Raw genomic sequence first — 13,108 nt, forward strand, 5'->3', positions numbered from 1 at the left:
CGATTTCGCTGTGATCATCTTACAGCGCCATCACCACACGCTCTCCCGTTCCTGCTGCGCCTTCCTTCGGCTTCCACCCGCGGAGACTTCTGCCTGACGCTCCTGCCATGCCGGCACCCTCCGCAGGGCGGTCAGACGTCTTGGACGACGCTAGAAAATGGTGAGTGGGGCCTCACGACAGGTGAGAAATAGTTGAAGTATGGGAACTTCAAACCCAGGAGTTGTTTTGCAACTGAGATGCATCCTCAACTCCATTGAAGCCACATATACTTGGCTAACTGAAGTTGTAGAGCTCGACAAGCGCTATCTCGTCGTGCCCAGCTTGGTCTTGTGCGGGTGGTGGTTCGCTGGGTTTTGTAGGATACCCGTATACACTCGTCTTGGTTCGTCCATCAACGTTCGCTCAGAGCTCGTCCATCGCAACCTCCTTTTCGGTACGCATCTCCATATCGTGAGTGATGAGTCCTTTGTCCTGGAATACTGCCGTCGCCCGCAGTAGTGCCAATCACCTGACCGCTGGAGCTGCGGCGTCGATGGGAGTATATAACGAACCCACCCCTCGCTCCTTCCACCTCTTTTCTCCCCCATCTACACACCAACACCCTCACCTTGACAGACTCCTTGCTTGAGCTTTGCCAATCTTCCAACTCTTGCACATCCCCTTTACATCTTCACAACTTGTCTCATACCAAGACCTTTCAACAACATCTCATCATGTCTCATCACTCCCCTCAATCATCCTCTGCCAATGGCCCCCCCTCTTCACCCTTCGGCGGCACCAACCCTACTGTGTATTCGCCAGAGGCTGACCGCAAGCCGCATCACCGTCGTCAGCTTACCGCCATCGCTCCTGGTCAACAGGTTCCCAAGAACATCCTTCCTCAAGCTCGGATCTATATCGAGGGTGCCTTTGTCGACGAGTTCCTGCAGGGTGATCCCGCCTACGTCTCTCGATACCATCATGTCCAAGGCGGAGCCGACATTGATCATCTTCAGTTTCTGGTTCAGTCTCAGATGAGGCGTGTAAGTTGTCTCTGCCTCCATCCATCATGTAACATACTGACCATCTCTAGTATGCTTGCTTCCTCCACGCTGTTCCCTTCAAACATGAGCACTCTTCGACAATGTATGTTCGTTACGACACCGTCTCCGATGCTGCCGAAGGCAAAGACATTCTCCTCCAGGCCGGCCTCTTCGTCAACTACGTCTCGATTGTCGACTTCGCCAATGCCCAGGGCAAGGACACGGGCAAAGTCAAGGAGTGCGAAGGCCAAATCACCTTGTCAGTGTCGATTGAACCAAACCCCGATCATGCCATCTGGGAGTTTACCTCCGAGGACCTCGACAGCGTTACCAAGAACACTGAGACCATCGCAAAGGTCTTCGGTCCAGTTCGCAACGTCGTCCACGTCGACACCCTCAATGACAAGATGCATCTTGTGTTTCGGATCGAGTTCGACTCTGTCGACGCTGCACACCGAGCAATCCAGTCTTTGCGTAAAGATCCGGTCTACGGTCTGAACGCTGATGTAAGTGTTCCATCTCTTCTTCTTTCCATGTAGCCATTCTAACTTTCTCACAGGAGTCCTTCTACTGGACCACTGACGATGTTGGCGGTTGGCTTGGCGAGCGTCTGCTGAGCCCTCCTCGATACCTCCCACGCATCGACAGCCAGGGCCAGTTCTTCCCAGGAACTAATACTTCACCCACCCGCCGCTCTTGGTCCAACCCCTACAACCAGGTGGCGCACCGGTCCAGCCATCATCCGCATGATCAGCACAACCGTGTTCGCCGTGAGCGCATCCTCGATGGCAGCGACGTCCGCACTACGGTGATGCTTCGCAACATTCCGAACACGCTCGACTGGGTATGTCTCTTCTTCCATCATCTTCATGAACCCTTGACTAACCTCTTTCGCAGATGGCCCTCAAGAACATCATCGACATCGCCTGCTTCGGCACGTACGACTTTATCTATTTACGGATTGATTTCAACTCCGGCTGCAACGTGGGCTATGCCTTCATCAACTTTACCGACGCGAACGGCATGTTGATGCTCATCGACCGCATCGAGCGTCGTTTCTGGCCAGGATTCAAGTCTGACAAGGCTGCCGAAATCTCGTATGCGACCATCCAAGGCCGCGAGGCTCTTGTTCAGAAGTTCCGGAACTCCTCGGTGATGCAGGAGACCCCGTTCTGCCGCCCTCGTCTCATCATCACCTACACCGCGGCAGAGCAGATGGATCAGATTCGCCTTACTGGCACTGAGGAGCCCTTTCCTCGTCCTGACAACATCTCGAAGTTGCAGCGCTCGATGGACTCTGCGCGTTCCACTGGTCTTTACCCTCCTCGCGGCTACTCTTCCGGCACCGAATACCGCAACCGCTCGAGCGCTTACGACCGTGGCAGCCCCCGCGACATGATCCAGGCCGCTATGCATTTTGCGCACCAGCACGCTGCTCCTGTCCAGTTTGCTGGCTTGACAGAGGATCAGAAGCGCGACATTGAGGCCTGGTACCTGAACACCTTCGGCGGCGGTCAGCGTGGTGCTATCGGCTTCGACTTCATCCCGATGACCCATATCACTCAGTACTTTCACGATCATCCAGGTTCTGTCGGCAAGGTCGCTGGTGCTCCTTCTCATCTTGGTCGCATCATGAGCCCTTGGCGCCCGGTTGCTCTTCAGCACCTCTCCACGATGGGCCAGCAAGTTCCTCGCCACCACTTTGGCCGCGCCTGGTAAACTTTGTTCGCCCACTGTCGCGCATCGTTGCAACGTCTGTCCCGACTAGGCCTTGCACAACGATTACACCATTTCCATCTCTTTCTTCGATTTGTTCCCAGATGTTGCCAGACTTGCTCAGTATGGCTTTTGACACACACTATCGAGTGTATGTCTTCTGGGTCGGTTTCGAAGCGATTTGCTCAAGATGTGGATGGTTGACAGTTTGAGACGATCTGACTGGATGATGGCTGCCACTGATGAACACTGAATGTACCTAATGTTTGCTTTTCTTCAAATACAATGATCATTGATCACCAAACTTGTTCCTTCTCTTGCATTGTGACTTGTTCTTGTTGTTGCTGTTGTCTTGAGATCGAAGTCGAAGTCCATGCCAGCGCCGCGCTTGTACTGAGTTGGAACGGCTTGCTGGACAATATCGGGGTACTTGGGATTGGAGTTACTGGGAACATTCGGAAGACCGCTAACGACGGTGATGTCTTGGCCACCAGTGGTATGGATATCGTCAGCCATGGGGAAGGTGCCAGTGAGTTGCTATGCCTTCTGACGACTTCACTCGCTCACTGAGTGTCGGTATTGCCAATCGTCGTCGTCTTCCTGTCTGGGATCATTGTTGGTGAGCTACTGCGTACGGTTGCTACCAGATCCCCAGCTTTGATAGCCATGTTGGTGCTCAGATGTTGACTTGATGAAAGGGACGATGCTGGTGCTTGGGCTTTTGCGCATCTGCACTCCAAGGCTACTGCCAGCTAAAGAAGGAAGGTTGGGGAAGTAGGAGTTGTGCGTGTGAACTTTGAGAAAGCACCTTGATGTGCGTATGACGTTCCGACCGCGTACAATGGTGTGTATTGCGTTCTGACCGCCTATAGTAGTGCGGATTAGCATCAGAGCATGCTAGAAGGTACCGCATTCTTCTTGCCGTCGGGAATCTTGATATTGAGGGCCTTTCGAGCCCTGGTCTTCTCGCCCTTCTTGTTCTTCTTGCTCGGAGTCAGCTTGCTACTGAAGGATTCATCGTCTTGAGGGGTAGGGCTAGACAGTTGAAATGTTTGAAAGGGCTTATAGCGCTCTTTGGTTGGAGTGCTTGGTGTAGAGAGGCGAGAGGTGGTGGCATCACGGTAGCGGACGTCACGCCGCGCTTCTGGGTGCTTGGGGGACCGATACGACCAGAAGTAACTGGGAACCTTGGATAAGTTGACGGCGGCGCGGTCAGGTACATTGATCCCATAGTGCCCGTGAGCTGACCTGAAGTAGGCGTCATCAAGTTGGGGAAACCGGAGGCCATGTTTCCGAGTAGTAGGACCAGCAGCTGACCTGGACCCGGCAGTGGCTTCTCCTTGGGATGCCTGAGCAGTCCCTTGCCCATGTCGCGAATGTCATAGTCAACAAAACCTTCCAACTCATCGTCTTTATGCTGCATCATATCGGTAGCAGTGATATCGTCAGCCTCCTCGATTCGGCTGCTGAATGACTCTTCCCAATCGTCGCCGTACTTGTCTTTGCCATTGTCGATTCGACAATGCGTCGTGTATTGCGTTCTGACCACCCAGACCATAATCACGCATGTTGTCGATTCCAACATTGCCGTAGCGTTCTGAGGCTACCCATAGAAGCTGTCTCCGCGACTCAGCGTTTTATCCACGAAGATGGAGGTAAACGGAGTCAAGTAGCTGATCAACGTCATAGGCACAACAACCCAGATGACCACGAGACAAAATGCGAAGAGGTCATGGAAGTGGCCGGTGTCTAGATGAGTTGGTAGCGGAAAGGCTTCCTGGAGGCCTTGCTGCGAGGAGGAAGATGGATCCAACGGGTGAATACCGGACGAGGCTTAGCATAGAGGAGGCAAGCGTTCTTGCCGAGTTGACCGGAGTGCTCGTGGAAGTACTGGGTGATATGGGTCATGGGAATGGCTCCCGATACAGCAGGAGCCTTGCTGTACCAGACGGTGCCTCTTCGCCCTGCATTCCAATGGATCATTTCCTTGTAAAAATGCAGACGAACCTCAGAACCAACGTCACCCATATTGTCGATTTCACGTGTCACGACAAAGAGGTTCTGTAGGTTCTGAGGTTCGTGAAGGCTGATCTTTGCGCGGATACTGCATTGCTCGATGCGCAGCATCGACCGAGTCGAACTCGATGCGGAACACGAGGTGCATCTTGCCTTTGGATGACACCAACATGAAGGTATACGCTCAGTCTCTTGTATTTGAGAGGGCGTCATGATATCGTACACGGAGTCGTCAGCTGAGCCAGGAGTGCTCAGACGAACCAAGAGGGTGTATGAGCTCGGCGTGCGTCGTCGTGGGCCGTATCGACGGCATTGTAGGCGTTATCCCAAGCCGCACCGGCGTGGCAAAGCATTCAGATGGGCAAGCTGAGCAGTGGCAGCTTGATCAGCCTCGGACGACGCAAGAAGATCCTCATGTGGGTCGTTACCGACGAAGTCATACTCGGCATGGTCCTTCACACCCTCCTCGTAGTTCTGTGCCTCCATCTCCTTGCTGTGCCTGTCAAAGTCGAAGTCCATGCCGGCAGAGTGCGTATCCTGCATGACTGAGGAGCTCCAAAACCGACAGTGTGATTTGGCCTTCGAACTCCTGACCTTGCCAGTGTCCTTACCCTGGACAGTGGCGAAGTCGACAAGGGGAGGTTCAGCTTCGTTCCGCCAGTGTTGGCCCTTATCACCTCAAACACCCTGCGTTTTGGTTGTTGTTCTTGATGATGGCTCCCTGGCCAAGAAACTGGTGTAATGATGAGACATCTTGAGATGTTGTGAAAGAACTTCGGGCTGGAACAAGTGTCCTTACGAAATCCTAACCGGCAAAGGACATCTGGGACTGAACCAGAAACCGGAGGTGATCGATATCGGCTCCGCCCTGACATGGCCGTATCGATATATCCATATTGAATCTTACGGTATCTGTGTTCTGCCTACAGGCTCTGGCTCCAACAGTTCATAGGTTCCGTGGTTGACTATGTGGAAAAGTCATGTGAACAGGGTTGGTGGCGTAGATGTTGTCTGGGGGTGTGACTGACATACCACACACCCCTGGGAAGCACTGACAATATGGCAAAACATGCAGAAATGCCTACGAACCCGTGCGAATCCTCAGCAAGACTTCTTTTGACTGTAATGGCTGCGAGTCGGTGCGACGCAGTGGGACTTGAGGCTTGGTGTGCAGTAAACGACCCCTTCGTTCCCTTCTCAGCTGCTGGGAAACACCAGCAAACCCAAACGATAGCCCGGAAGCTATACTGACGTCTTGCAGCGCACTTTCAACAGATGAAATGCTGCCGTATCGGTTTGACAGAGCAAAGTGTCACTCAAAAGCCAATTTGAAGTGATGCGGGAAGAGATGAAGGGTAAGAAGCGAGCTCTGACGCAGGCTGACTTTTCACCCCTCTATGACATGATGACCCATATTTCGTGACACTTCATTGTGTTGTGAAGGAAGGAGCTGCCAGGCCTCCTGACCCTTGTGAAAGCCTATCTCAGGGGCTTCGGGCTTGAGCACGCAACACCGTGTATGTAGAATGAACATCTACAGCTTTGATACTACGTCCCCTATCAAAGTCTAAGAGATCATCATCCAAGAGACTTCTGGCGTCTAACTGGCTCTGCTATCGCAAATCTTGTGTTCTAGTTGTTGAACTTGTAGCGAACTTGATGTTTTGCAAGCTTCCCTCTCCATTCCCGATCGTTGCAGTCGTATGCTGTGCCCCGATTTATGGGCAACAACTTGGCCTCCTCAGGAGTGACTTTATAGCTCCTGAGGATGACGTTTTGGCTGCGTGCACCATGCTGATCTCGCTCGTTGGCGGATACTGCGAGGACGCAGGATATCGGAGTGGTACGCACGGGCCATGGCAGCGTATCATGAAGTCCGTTATGATGTAGCAGCTGGCTTCCACGACTTCACCAGCGACAACAGCATCACATACGATCCTACTTGTTGCCAGATACCACAAGCACACAAACACTTCCACAAGACACCCCTCGGCCACTAGAAGCCAACAAGATGACGCCCTGCAAGAAGCGGGTCTGCTGCGAGATCACCGAGGCCTACAAACTTTGGGTCAAGGACGGCGGCGTGAAATGGCTGTTCCGCGACGCCTACACACGCGTGGGAGGTCGCTAGGCCATCTAGTCCAAGAAGGACAAGGACGCCATCAAGTATGGTCGCCTGAGAGCTGTTGAGGCAGCTCGGAAGGGCACAAGGTACGTTCCGGCTTCGAAGAGCGTTACCAACGGCACCCCACGAGGCTACAGCTATCCTGTGGCTAGCTGATCTACAGCCAGTAATCCTGCGAAGACATCCGCGCTCTTCTATTGCTGAGGGGCAGCGTTCTATGTTTGCTACGCAATACGAGCTAACAGGCTACGCAGGAACATCAACACTACCGACTCCTCCGCCAACGAAGACCGTAGCGAACTTCAACAGAAGTTTCAGCAGATTGGTGTAACACCAGCAGCATATTTCGCATAGAGGATCAGCCTGGAGGGCGGCGAAGCGGGGAGCAAGAAAGAACCCAGACGAGGCCAACGGGACAAACGGCGACGCCATGGACATCGACGGCAGCGCAGCGGAGCAGGCCACGCTGAAAATGGAAACATGAAGAAGCGCAGTACTCTCTCATTTGCTGTGATGACCATACTGACACAGCAGGCAATCGTGTACACAGGAGTCATCCGCCGGCCGGGCGTGACCATCGACAGCGAATATTTCGGTCTTCGAAGACCTATTACGGTCCGCACGACGGACGAGCCGTGACTGTCAACGAGACGATTTCGTACCACTACACGGAGGTGATCGGCTTAGCTCTTTCGATGATGGTTGCGACCAGCGCAGCGGTCTGCGGCATCATCATTGAGCACACCACCACTTCATCCGCCACGAAGGCCGGTAGTGCGAGCATCCTGTACGGCGATAAGACTTGAACGACGACCGAAGAAAACACGGATGGTCGGTCGATGTGGTTGCAAGAAGGAGGGTGGTATCCGGCTTCGTCGGCAGCGTCGTCTGATGTTCAGGCTGACGAAGATGGCGCAAACTAGCCAGTACCGAGCCCCTAAATAAAATCAGGTACACTATTGAGCGCCATGCTTAGCTGCAGACGCCTCGCGCCGCAGATCATAACATAGCGCATGCTATGCATGGTAACGAGTTTCTGGCAAGCGTCTTGACCCTTATCCTCCGGAAACAACTCCTAGTCGAACGGCATCTGCGTCGGGCAGGGTCGAGTAAGCCTGAAGCTACCATAAGCTGCAGGGATGGTGTCACCAGGATCAAGGGGTGCGCGCAAGTCCGCGTATGGACGACTAGACACCCTGTTGAGTGAGCAATGTCCAGCGTGGCGATTTGACAGCCTCAACCCAGCTCTGGGTTCGGGCTCGTGGACAAGGATCGTATACGCACTTTCTGGAAGTCGCCCAGAAAGACATGGCTTGTGCCCGCACCGGCGCTCCTGGGGACTAACTGAACCCAACTGGTCGAAGCCAACGTGGACGACTAGTGGGTACGTCTGGCCATTCTGCTTAGAACGGGCAGAGGCGGGTACGGCAACGTTCGGATGTCGAAAACTGCAGCCTGGTCTTGCAACGCATACAGATTTTACTATCTTCGAAGATATCCAGATCGAAATTGAGACACTCTTGGTGTCGTCAACTGGAAGACTGTGCACTGCTGTTGAGAAGGAACAATCTCCAGCCACTAGAATGATGACGGCTTGTGAAGACATCCGTCTTGGACCGGCCTCCATGCCATCACGAAGTGCGACTAGTAAGAAACATGCTATGAGGGTACCTTTTCCAGCATGGATGCCGGATTCAGAGCTGCGCGCTGAATGTTTTTGCATCGCTCATGGCGCTCGTCGAGCTTGGAGCTTCAGTGTTGTACCGAACGCACATCTTATTATCGAGCCAAAAACGAAAACGACAGTGAGAATATTAGACAAGATGTCTACCGCTGAGGGCGAAGGCGCTGCTTTGCAAGTGGGCCGGAAAGCACCGTAGCCGACTTGAACCAGAGCAGATGTCTTTCGTGTTTGCTAACTCCCAGCGATGATTTTTTGTAACAGTGCAAAGGTTGACACTAACCATGACATCTCAGAACAATGATGCTACTGATGACCCGACTAACTCCATGCTCTTTTAATTCGTCTTCAGTCGCTCGTTGCTGTGAGGTTTGCGTCTATGCTACGGTAGCACCGGCATATTTCAGCGCGCCCTGCAGCTCAACGTCGTCAACTTCCTGGGGACCAACGCAGCTTTTAGACGGCAACGATCGTTACTTTCAAGGCGCCATGGCTCTCGAAATTCTGATGCTCTGTGGTAGTCTTTACCGAATTACCGGGACATCCGTCGAGCTCGATGTTATGGGCCAAAGCCACTCAAAACCCGAGCATCAAAAGCACCAGGCGAGTGCTGCGACGTCAGAGATGGGTCCCTACAGCATCCGCATATTTCGTTAATTCGTCGCGCCAGCGTAGCACCCTAGAACCATTATGATGCTGGTGCAAGATTGCAAGAGTAATCCGCAGAGGGCTCCTATGGTTCCTGACGAAGCACGAGGAACCTGCGAGAGCAGCATCAACCGAAAGCAGTCTTGAATGTTATGTAATGTATCCTGCAACTTTGGAGGCAAATCCCTAGGATACGACAGTGAGGTAGTCACACATCGAGCAGGTGTCGGATCCCGATGCATCTGTAAGATACTACCACCATCATCAACAGCGTCAGGCGTTCAGATGGACCCATGTCTGCTGTTGTACCTCTCTCTGAAAGGGTGTCGCATCCTTTGTGTACGCGGTATTGCTGTGGATATCTCCTTGTCTCTTCCGATTTGAGACGTCCCAAGAGTGGCGTGTCATCGGCGTGCTGGCGGTCTGTCATGGGACATGCTGCAGACGGCTCATACGATCGTATGTCAATACGCATCCGTAAAGCTTCGACCGCTTCGCGATGTTGTACATCCTGGATAAACATTCACGGGGTTGAAGACAGATTTCCGAGATCGAGGTATCTGATTGTATTCGTCGCTTCGAGGTATTGTATGCAGCAAGAATTGTTTGCTTCGACATCGGGTGCTTGCCGGCCCCGAGCTTTGGGCAGTACGACGGCGACGACGGAGATTCTTGCATTGATCAAGGCGACAAGGCGCTGCAATGGAGAGCCAATGCTTCTCAAACATGGTCATCCAATGTTGCTTACCGTGGTGGTGGCTATTGTTTGTCTTTGGGGCGGCGGAAGTCCGCTTCAGCAGGTCGCCGAAACTACCGACTTTGGACACGGCGCTGACATGGGCAGCGGCAGGGGCCTTCATGCAGCTTCCTCGGTTTAATTTCAGGCGTGTTTGAAGAGACACTTTCGCGAGGTTCGTCGTCGCTGCGCATGGCATGGCAGGGTGACGATTGCCTCCCAAAAAGCCCCTTGGTTGCCAGCGAAGCAGTTGCGGACCGCGCCAGGCACAGGGCAGCTGGGTGATTGTAGCCCTCCGTCCAAGCCCTTATGTATATAGGTGTGTCGATCTTCGAAGTTCTCGTCGTTATGATTGAGGAGTTACGATGTCAATGCTTCGGGGGTCTGCCTCGATGCGCCGGCGAAGCCTCCTCTGTCAAGGCTGATGAGGATGTCGTAAAACGTACGCGGGTCACCGAAGTAAGCTCAAGCAACAGGGTGGTGCTCTTCATCGATCCTGTTGTGGTTGATGTGGGTTAGAGGGGTCAAAAGTTGGGCTTGTCGCGCATGTCAGCGTCCACGCGCTGGCTGGCAAAGATGTCGCAGGTCGAGTTAATCACAAGAGCCTCTATACCATCGACAGCTTGCTCTGGACTTGCTGAGGAAGCTACAAAGCTTGCGAGAAGACTTCTCGTCGCCTTTGTTGTGGTTGTGGATTGTTAGCAAAGACAGAGCTTGCGTCGGGAGTCAGCTTCGAGCGGCCAGCAAAGCTACAGTCGGTCACGACCATGGCAAAGACCTTGCGGCGGACGAAGCTCTTCCAGAGATCATCAGATCCACGGTGATTCTGTCACTACCTTTGTGATGGTCCGTATGTGGTGGTGTTGAAGCGGCGCGGGTACTTGCTTGGGAGAATTGAAGCCCAGAAACGCGCACCATGAGGCACTGCGACTGACGAAGCTTCGTCACCTCGTCATCTTGTTCACATGAGTTCGCTCTACCAGCTGCGTAAATCTGAACGAGCGAGAGGTTGTGTTGAGCGTCATCGTGTTGGTGGTGTGGTTGAGGCAGCGTTGTTGAAGGAGGCTCGAAGCTTACCCCACAAAGAATCTCAATATCGGAGCGCAAGACAAGGGGTCCGGACAGCTACCAGCCTCCCAGAATCGCGCTTGCAGCCACATGCAGTGGGCTCGACCGTGCGGAGAATATCGTTACGAGACTGCACGACATAGATAATTGATGACAGGTCATGTAATGACTATCGAGGTCTTCGAGGGTGGTGTGACCATAGTGGGACTCGGCAAAGCCCTCGAATGTCTCTGTATGACCCTATCTTCCTTTACTACACAGCTAGACGTTGTTTGTCCACTCCACGGCGCGCGACGTGTCATATACAGATACACGATGGAACACTTCGTATGAAGACCTCAGCTTCCCCTACAATGGAAGACCTAGCTGAAGAGCTGTACTACTCTAGAAAGTGTCATCCGCATCCCCCACCAAGCCGCGTCCCTAGACTCCCCCTCCCGTAGGCTTGTAGCTTCCGACTCCGTTGTACAGGAGGACTCAGAGGTCTCGATATTACCTCAGACAACTCGAAATCGCTGCCCATAGCGAGACTCTCACCACTCAAGAGGAAAGGTGGGTAGTACCGTTGTCCTCGTGGCTAGAACATCTACCGCTCTCTAGGGCTTGACGAATGCTCGATGATGGCCGAAGAAGCATGGATAGCATCAGGAAGATCTCCAGATGTCCATCATCTATTCTATACCTCAAGCTCGGCGTTTGATCAACTACAGCGCACGTGTGCGTTACCTAGATTAAGCCAGGACTTGTCCCGTTGGTTGTCTTGTCACTTGACACCGCGCTCAGGAACATCGCGCCGAATTTCCAAGACCTCTCTCTTTCATACTCAGCAAAGACCTTTCGCTCCCTTTCATGTGCAAAACAACCTCACTACTGTCCGTCTTCACCGTCACTTTCTCGTCTTACGGTCATCAGAAAAACTAGTTGTCCCAAGTTCGCGCGTAAAAATTTTCTCCAAGGTTCCCTTCCACGAAAGCATGCGCATAGCCTCTACTGCGACAATCAAACACTACAGTTATAACGTCGCATTATATCTAGATCCCAGTTTAGGTACTTTCGCGCATAGTCGCTTGTATTAAACTTGTAATATTACCCTTCGTGGATACGACATTCAGTTCAACGCACGCACATACCCCATATCCGCGGCTCTATACAGAACACGGCAGCGTACATCCGCCCCAAACCAACAACACACCAATTCCAAGACAGCAGCGCCTTTGTCTCTTCACACTCTCAGAAACCTGCCTTACCCAGCAAATCTGCAATCCATAAAATATCTCCCTGCCTACCCCAAAAATGGCAACAGCAACGTCCACCCTCCCACACCACCCACCCAACCCATCAATTATGGCCTCATCTACCACTGCTCCTACTCCGGTCATCACAGCAACAACCTTGATGAAAGCATCTCCCCATGATATAGCCCAGCTGCACGACATCCACACCCTGCTCAACAACATATTCGCGCGCAACCGAAACCAGCACCAACGCAGCACATGGTGGAAAAGTCTCCACGGATTCCGCAAGCAAATCACCCTCCTACTCCAAGACCTTCTGCACGGCCCCGCAAAAGAGCGCGAAGGCAAAGTCGAGGCGCGATTGATGTTTTGGGATCGCGGAGCTGTGCATACGTGGTACTAGTATGTTTACCATTCTTATCCTTCCAAATCTCTCCCAATTCCGCTTGGAAGATGCATTGAGTTTACTGGGTGCTAATTATTCCGTAGCCAGTTCAGTCAACTAGTTGCTGTGGGACCGTTCGCCATGCTTGGCCTCGTTATGATGGCGAGTGTAGCTCGCGTATGCAGAATTACCGGTATAACGGCTGTATACGAAGAAATCGCTTCAAGCGACGTCCAAGGCGTTTTAAGCGCGAGCGATGAACTGGCCTTGGCGGATGAATTTAGTGGGGCATTGAACGAGGGGGAGGAGTGGGATGAGGGTGTTGTTGTTGCAAGGGAAGAAGAGGATGACGATGATGACGCGTAGATGGATGGTATTCTGCTTTTGAGTTCATACATGTTTATATATACTATCAGCGACGGATATGGGATGATACCTGATGGTCGTGCCTGGCTGTCTTCACGGCGTTTGGACA

General features: G+C 52.8%; 6 protein-coding genes across 6 annotated transcripts; 3 read left to right on the forward strand and 3 right to left on the reverse strand.

Annotated features, from left to right (window-relative positions):
- Positions 1-714: 714 nt before the first annotated feature.
- Positions 715-2,742, forward strand: AA0111_g12425 (hypothetical protein; the record flags this gene model as incomplete). Its single annotated transcript, XM_028646403.1, has 4 exons — positions 715-1,023; positions 1,074-1,529; positions 1,583-1,867; positions 1,921-2,742. The coding sequence occupies 4 exons, from the start codon at positions 715-717 to the stop codon at positions 2,740-2,742; spliced, it is 1,872 nt and encodes a 623-aa protein (XP_028499983.1).
- A 273-nt stretch (positions 2,743-3,015) lies between these two features.
- AA0111_g12426 (hypothetical protein) lies at positions 3,016-3,255 on the reverse strand (the record flags this gene model as incomplete). Its single annotated transcript, XM_028646404.1, has 1 exon — positions 3,016-3,255. The coding sequence occupies one exon, from the start codon at positions 3,253-3,255 to the stop codon at positions 3,016-3,018; it is 240 nt and encodes a 79-aa protein (XP_028499982.1).
- A 478-nt stretch (positions 3,256-3,733) lies between these two features.
- Positions 3,734-4,297, reverse strand: AA0111_g12427 (hypothetical protein; the record flags this gene model as incomplete). The annotated part of the gene is made up of 1 exon (XM_028646405.1): positions 3,734-4,297. The coding sequence occupies one exon, from the start codon at positions 4,295-4,297 to the stop codon at positions 3,734-3,736; it is 564 nt and encodes a 187-aa protein (XP_028499963.1).
- A 191-nt stretch (positions 4,298-4,488) lies between these two features.
- On the reverse strand, positions 4,489-5,298 carry AA0111_g12428 (hypothetical protein; the record flags this gene model as incomplete). The annotated part of the gene is made up of 2 exons (XM_028646406.1): positions 4,489-4,825; positions 5,093-5,298. 2 exons carry the CDS (start codon positions 5,296-5,298, stop codon positions 4,489-4,491), a joined length of 543 nt encoding a protein of 180 aa, XP_028499966.1.
- A 1,468-nt stretch (positions 5,299-6,766) lies between these two features.
- AA0111_g12429 (hypothetical protein) lies at positions 6,767-6,886 on the forward strand (the record flags this gene model as incomplete). The annotated part of the gene is made up of 1 exon (XM_028646407.1): positions 6,767-6,886. One exon carries the CDS (start codon positions 6,767-6,769, stop codon positions 6,884-6,886), a length of 120 nt encoding a protein of 39 aa, XP_028499967.1.
- A 5,420-nt stretch (positions 6,887-12,306) lies between these two features.
- On the forward strand, positions 12,307-12,999 carry AA0111_g12430 (hypothetical protein; the record flags this gene model as incomplete). Its single annotated transcript, XM_028646409.1, has 2 exons — positions 12,307-12,650; positions 12,738-12,999. 2 exons carry the CDS (start codon positions 12,307-12,309, stop codon positions 12,997-12,999), a joined length of 606 nt encoding a protein of 201 aa, XP_028499974.1.
- Positions 13,000-13,108: the final 109 nt, after the last annotated feature.

This window comes from Alternaria arborescens, assembly GCF_004154835.1.
Source record: "Alternaria arborescens strain FERA 675 chromosome Unknown contig_79, whole genome shotgun sequence".
NCBI lineage: Eukaryota > Fungi > Ascomycota > Dothideomycetes > Pleosporales > Pleosporaceae > Alternaria > Alternaria arborescens.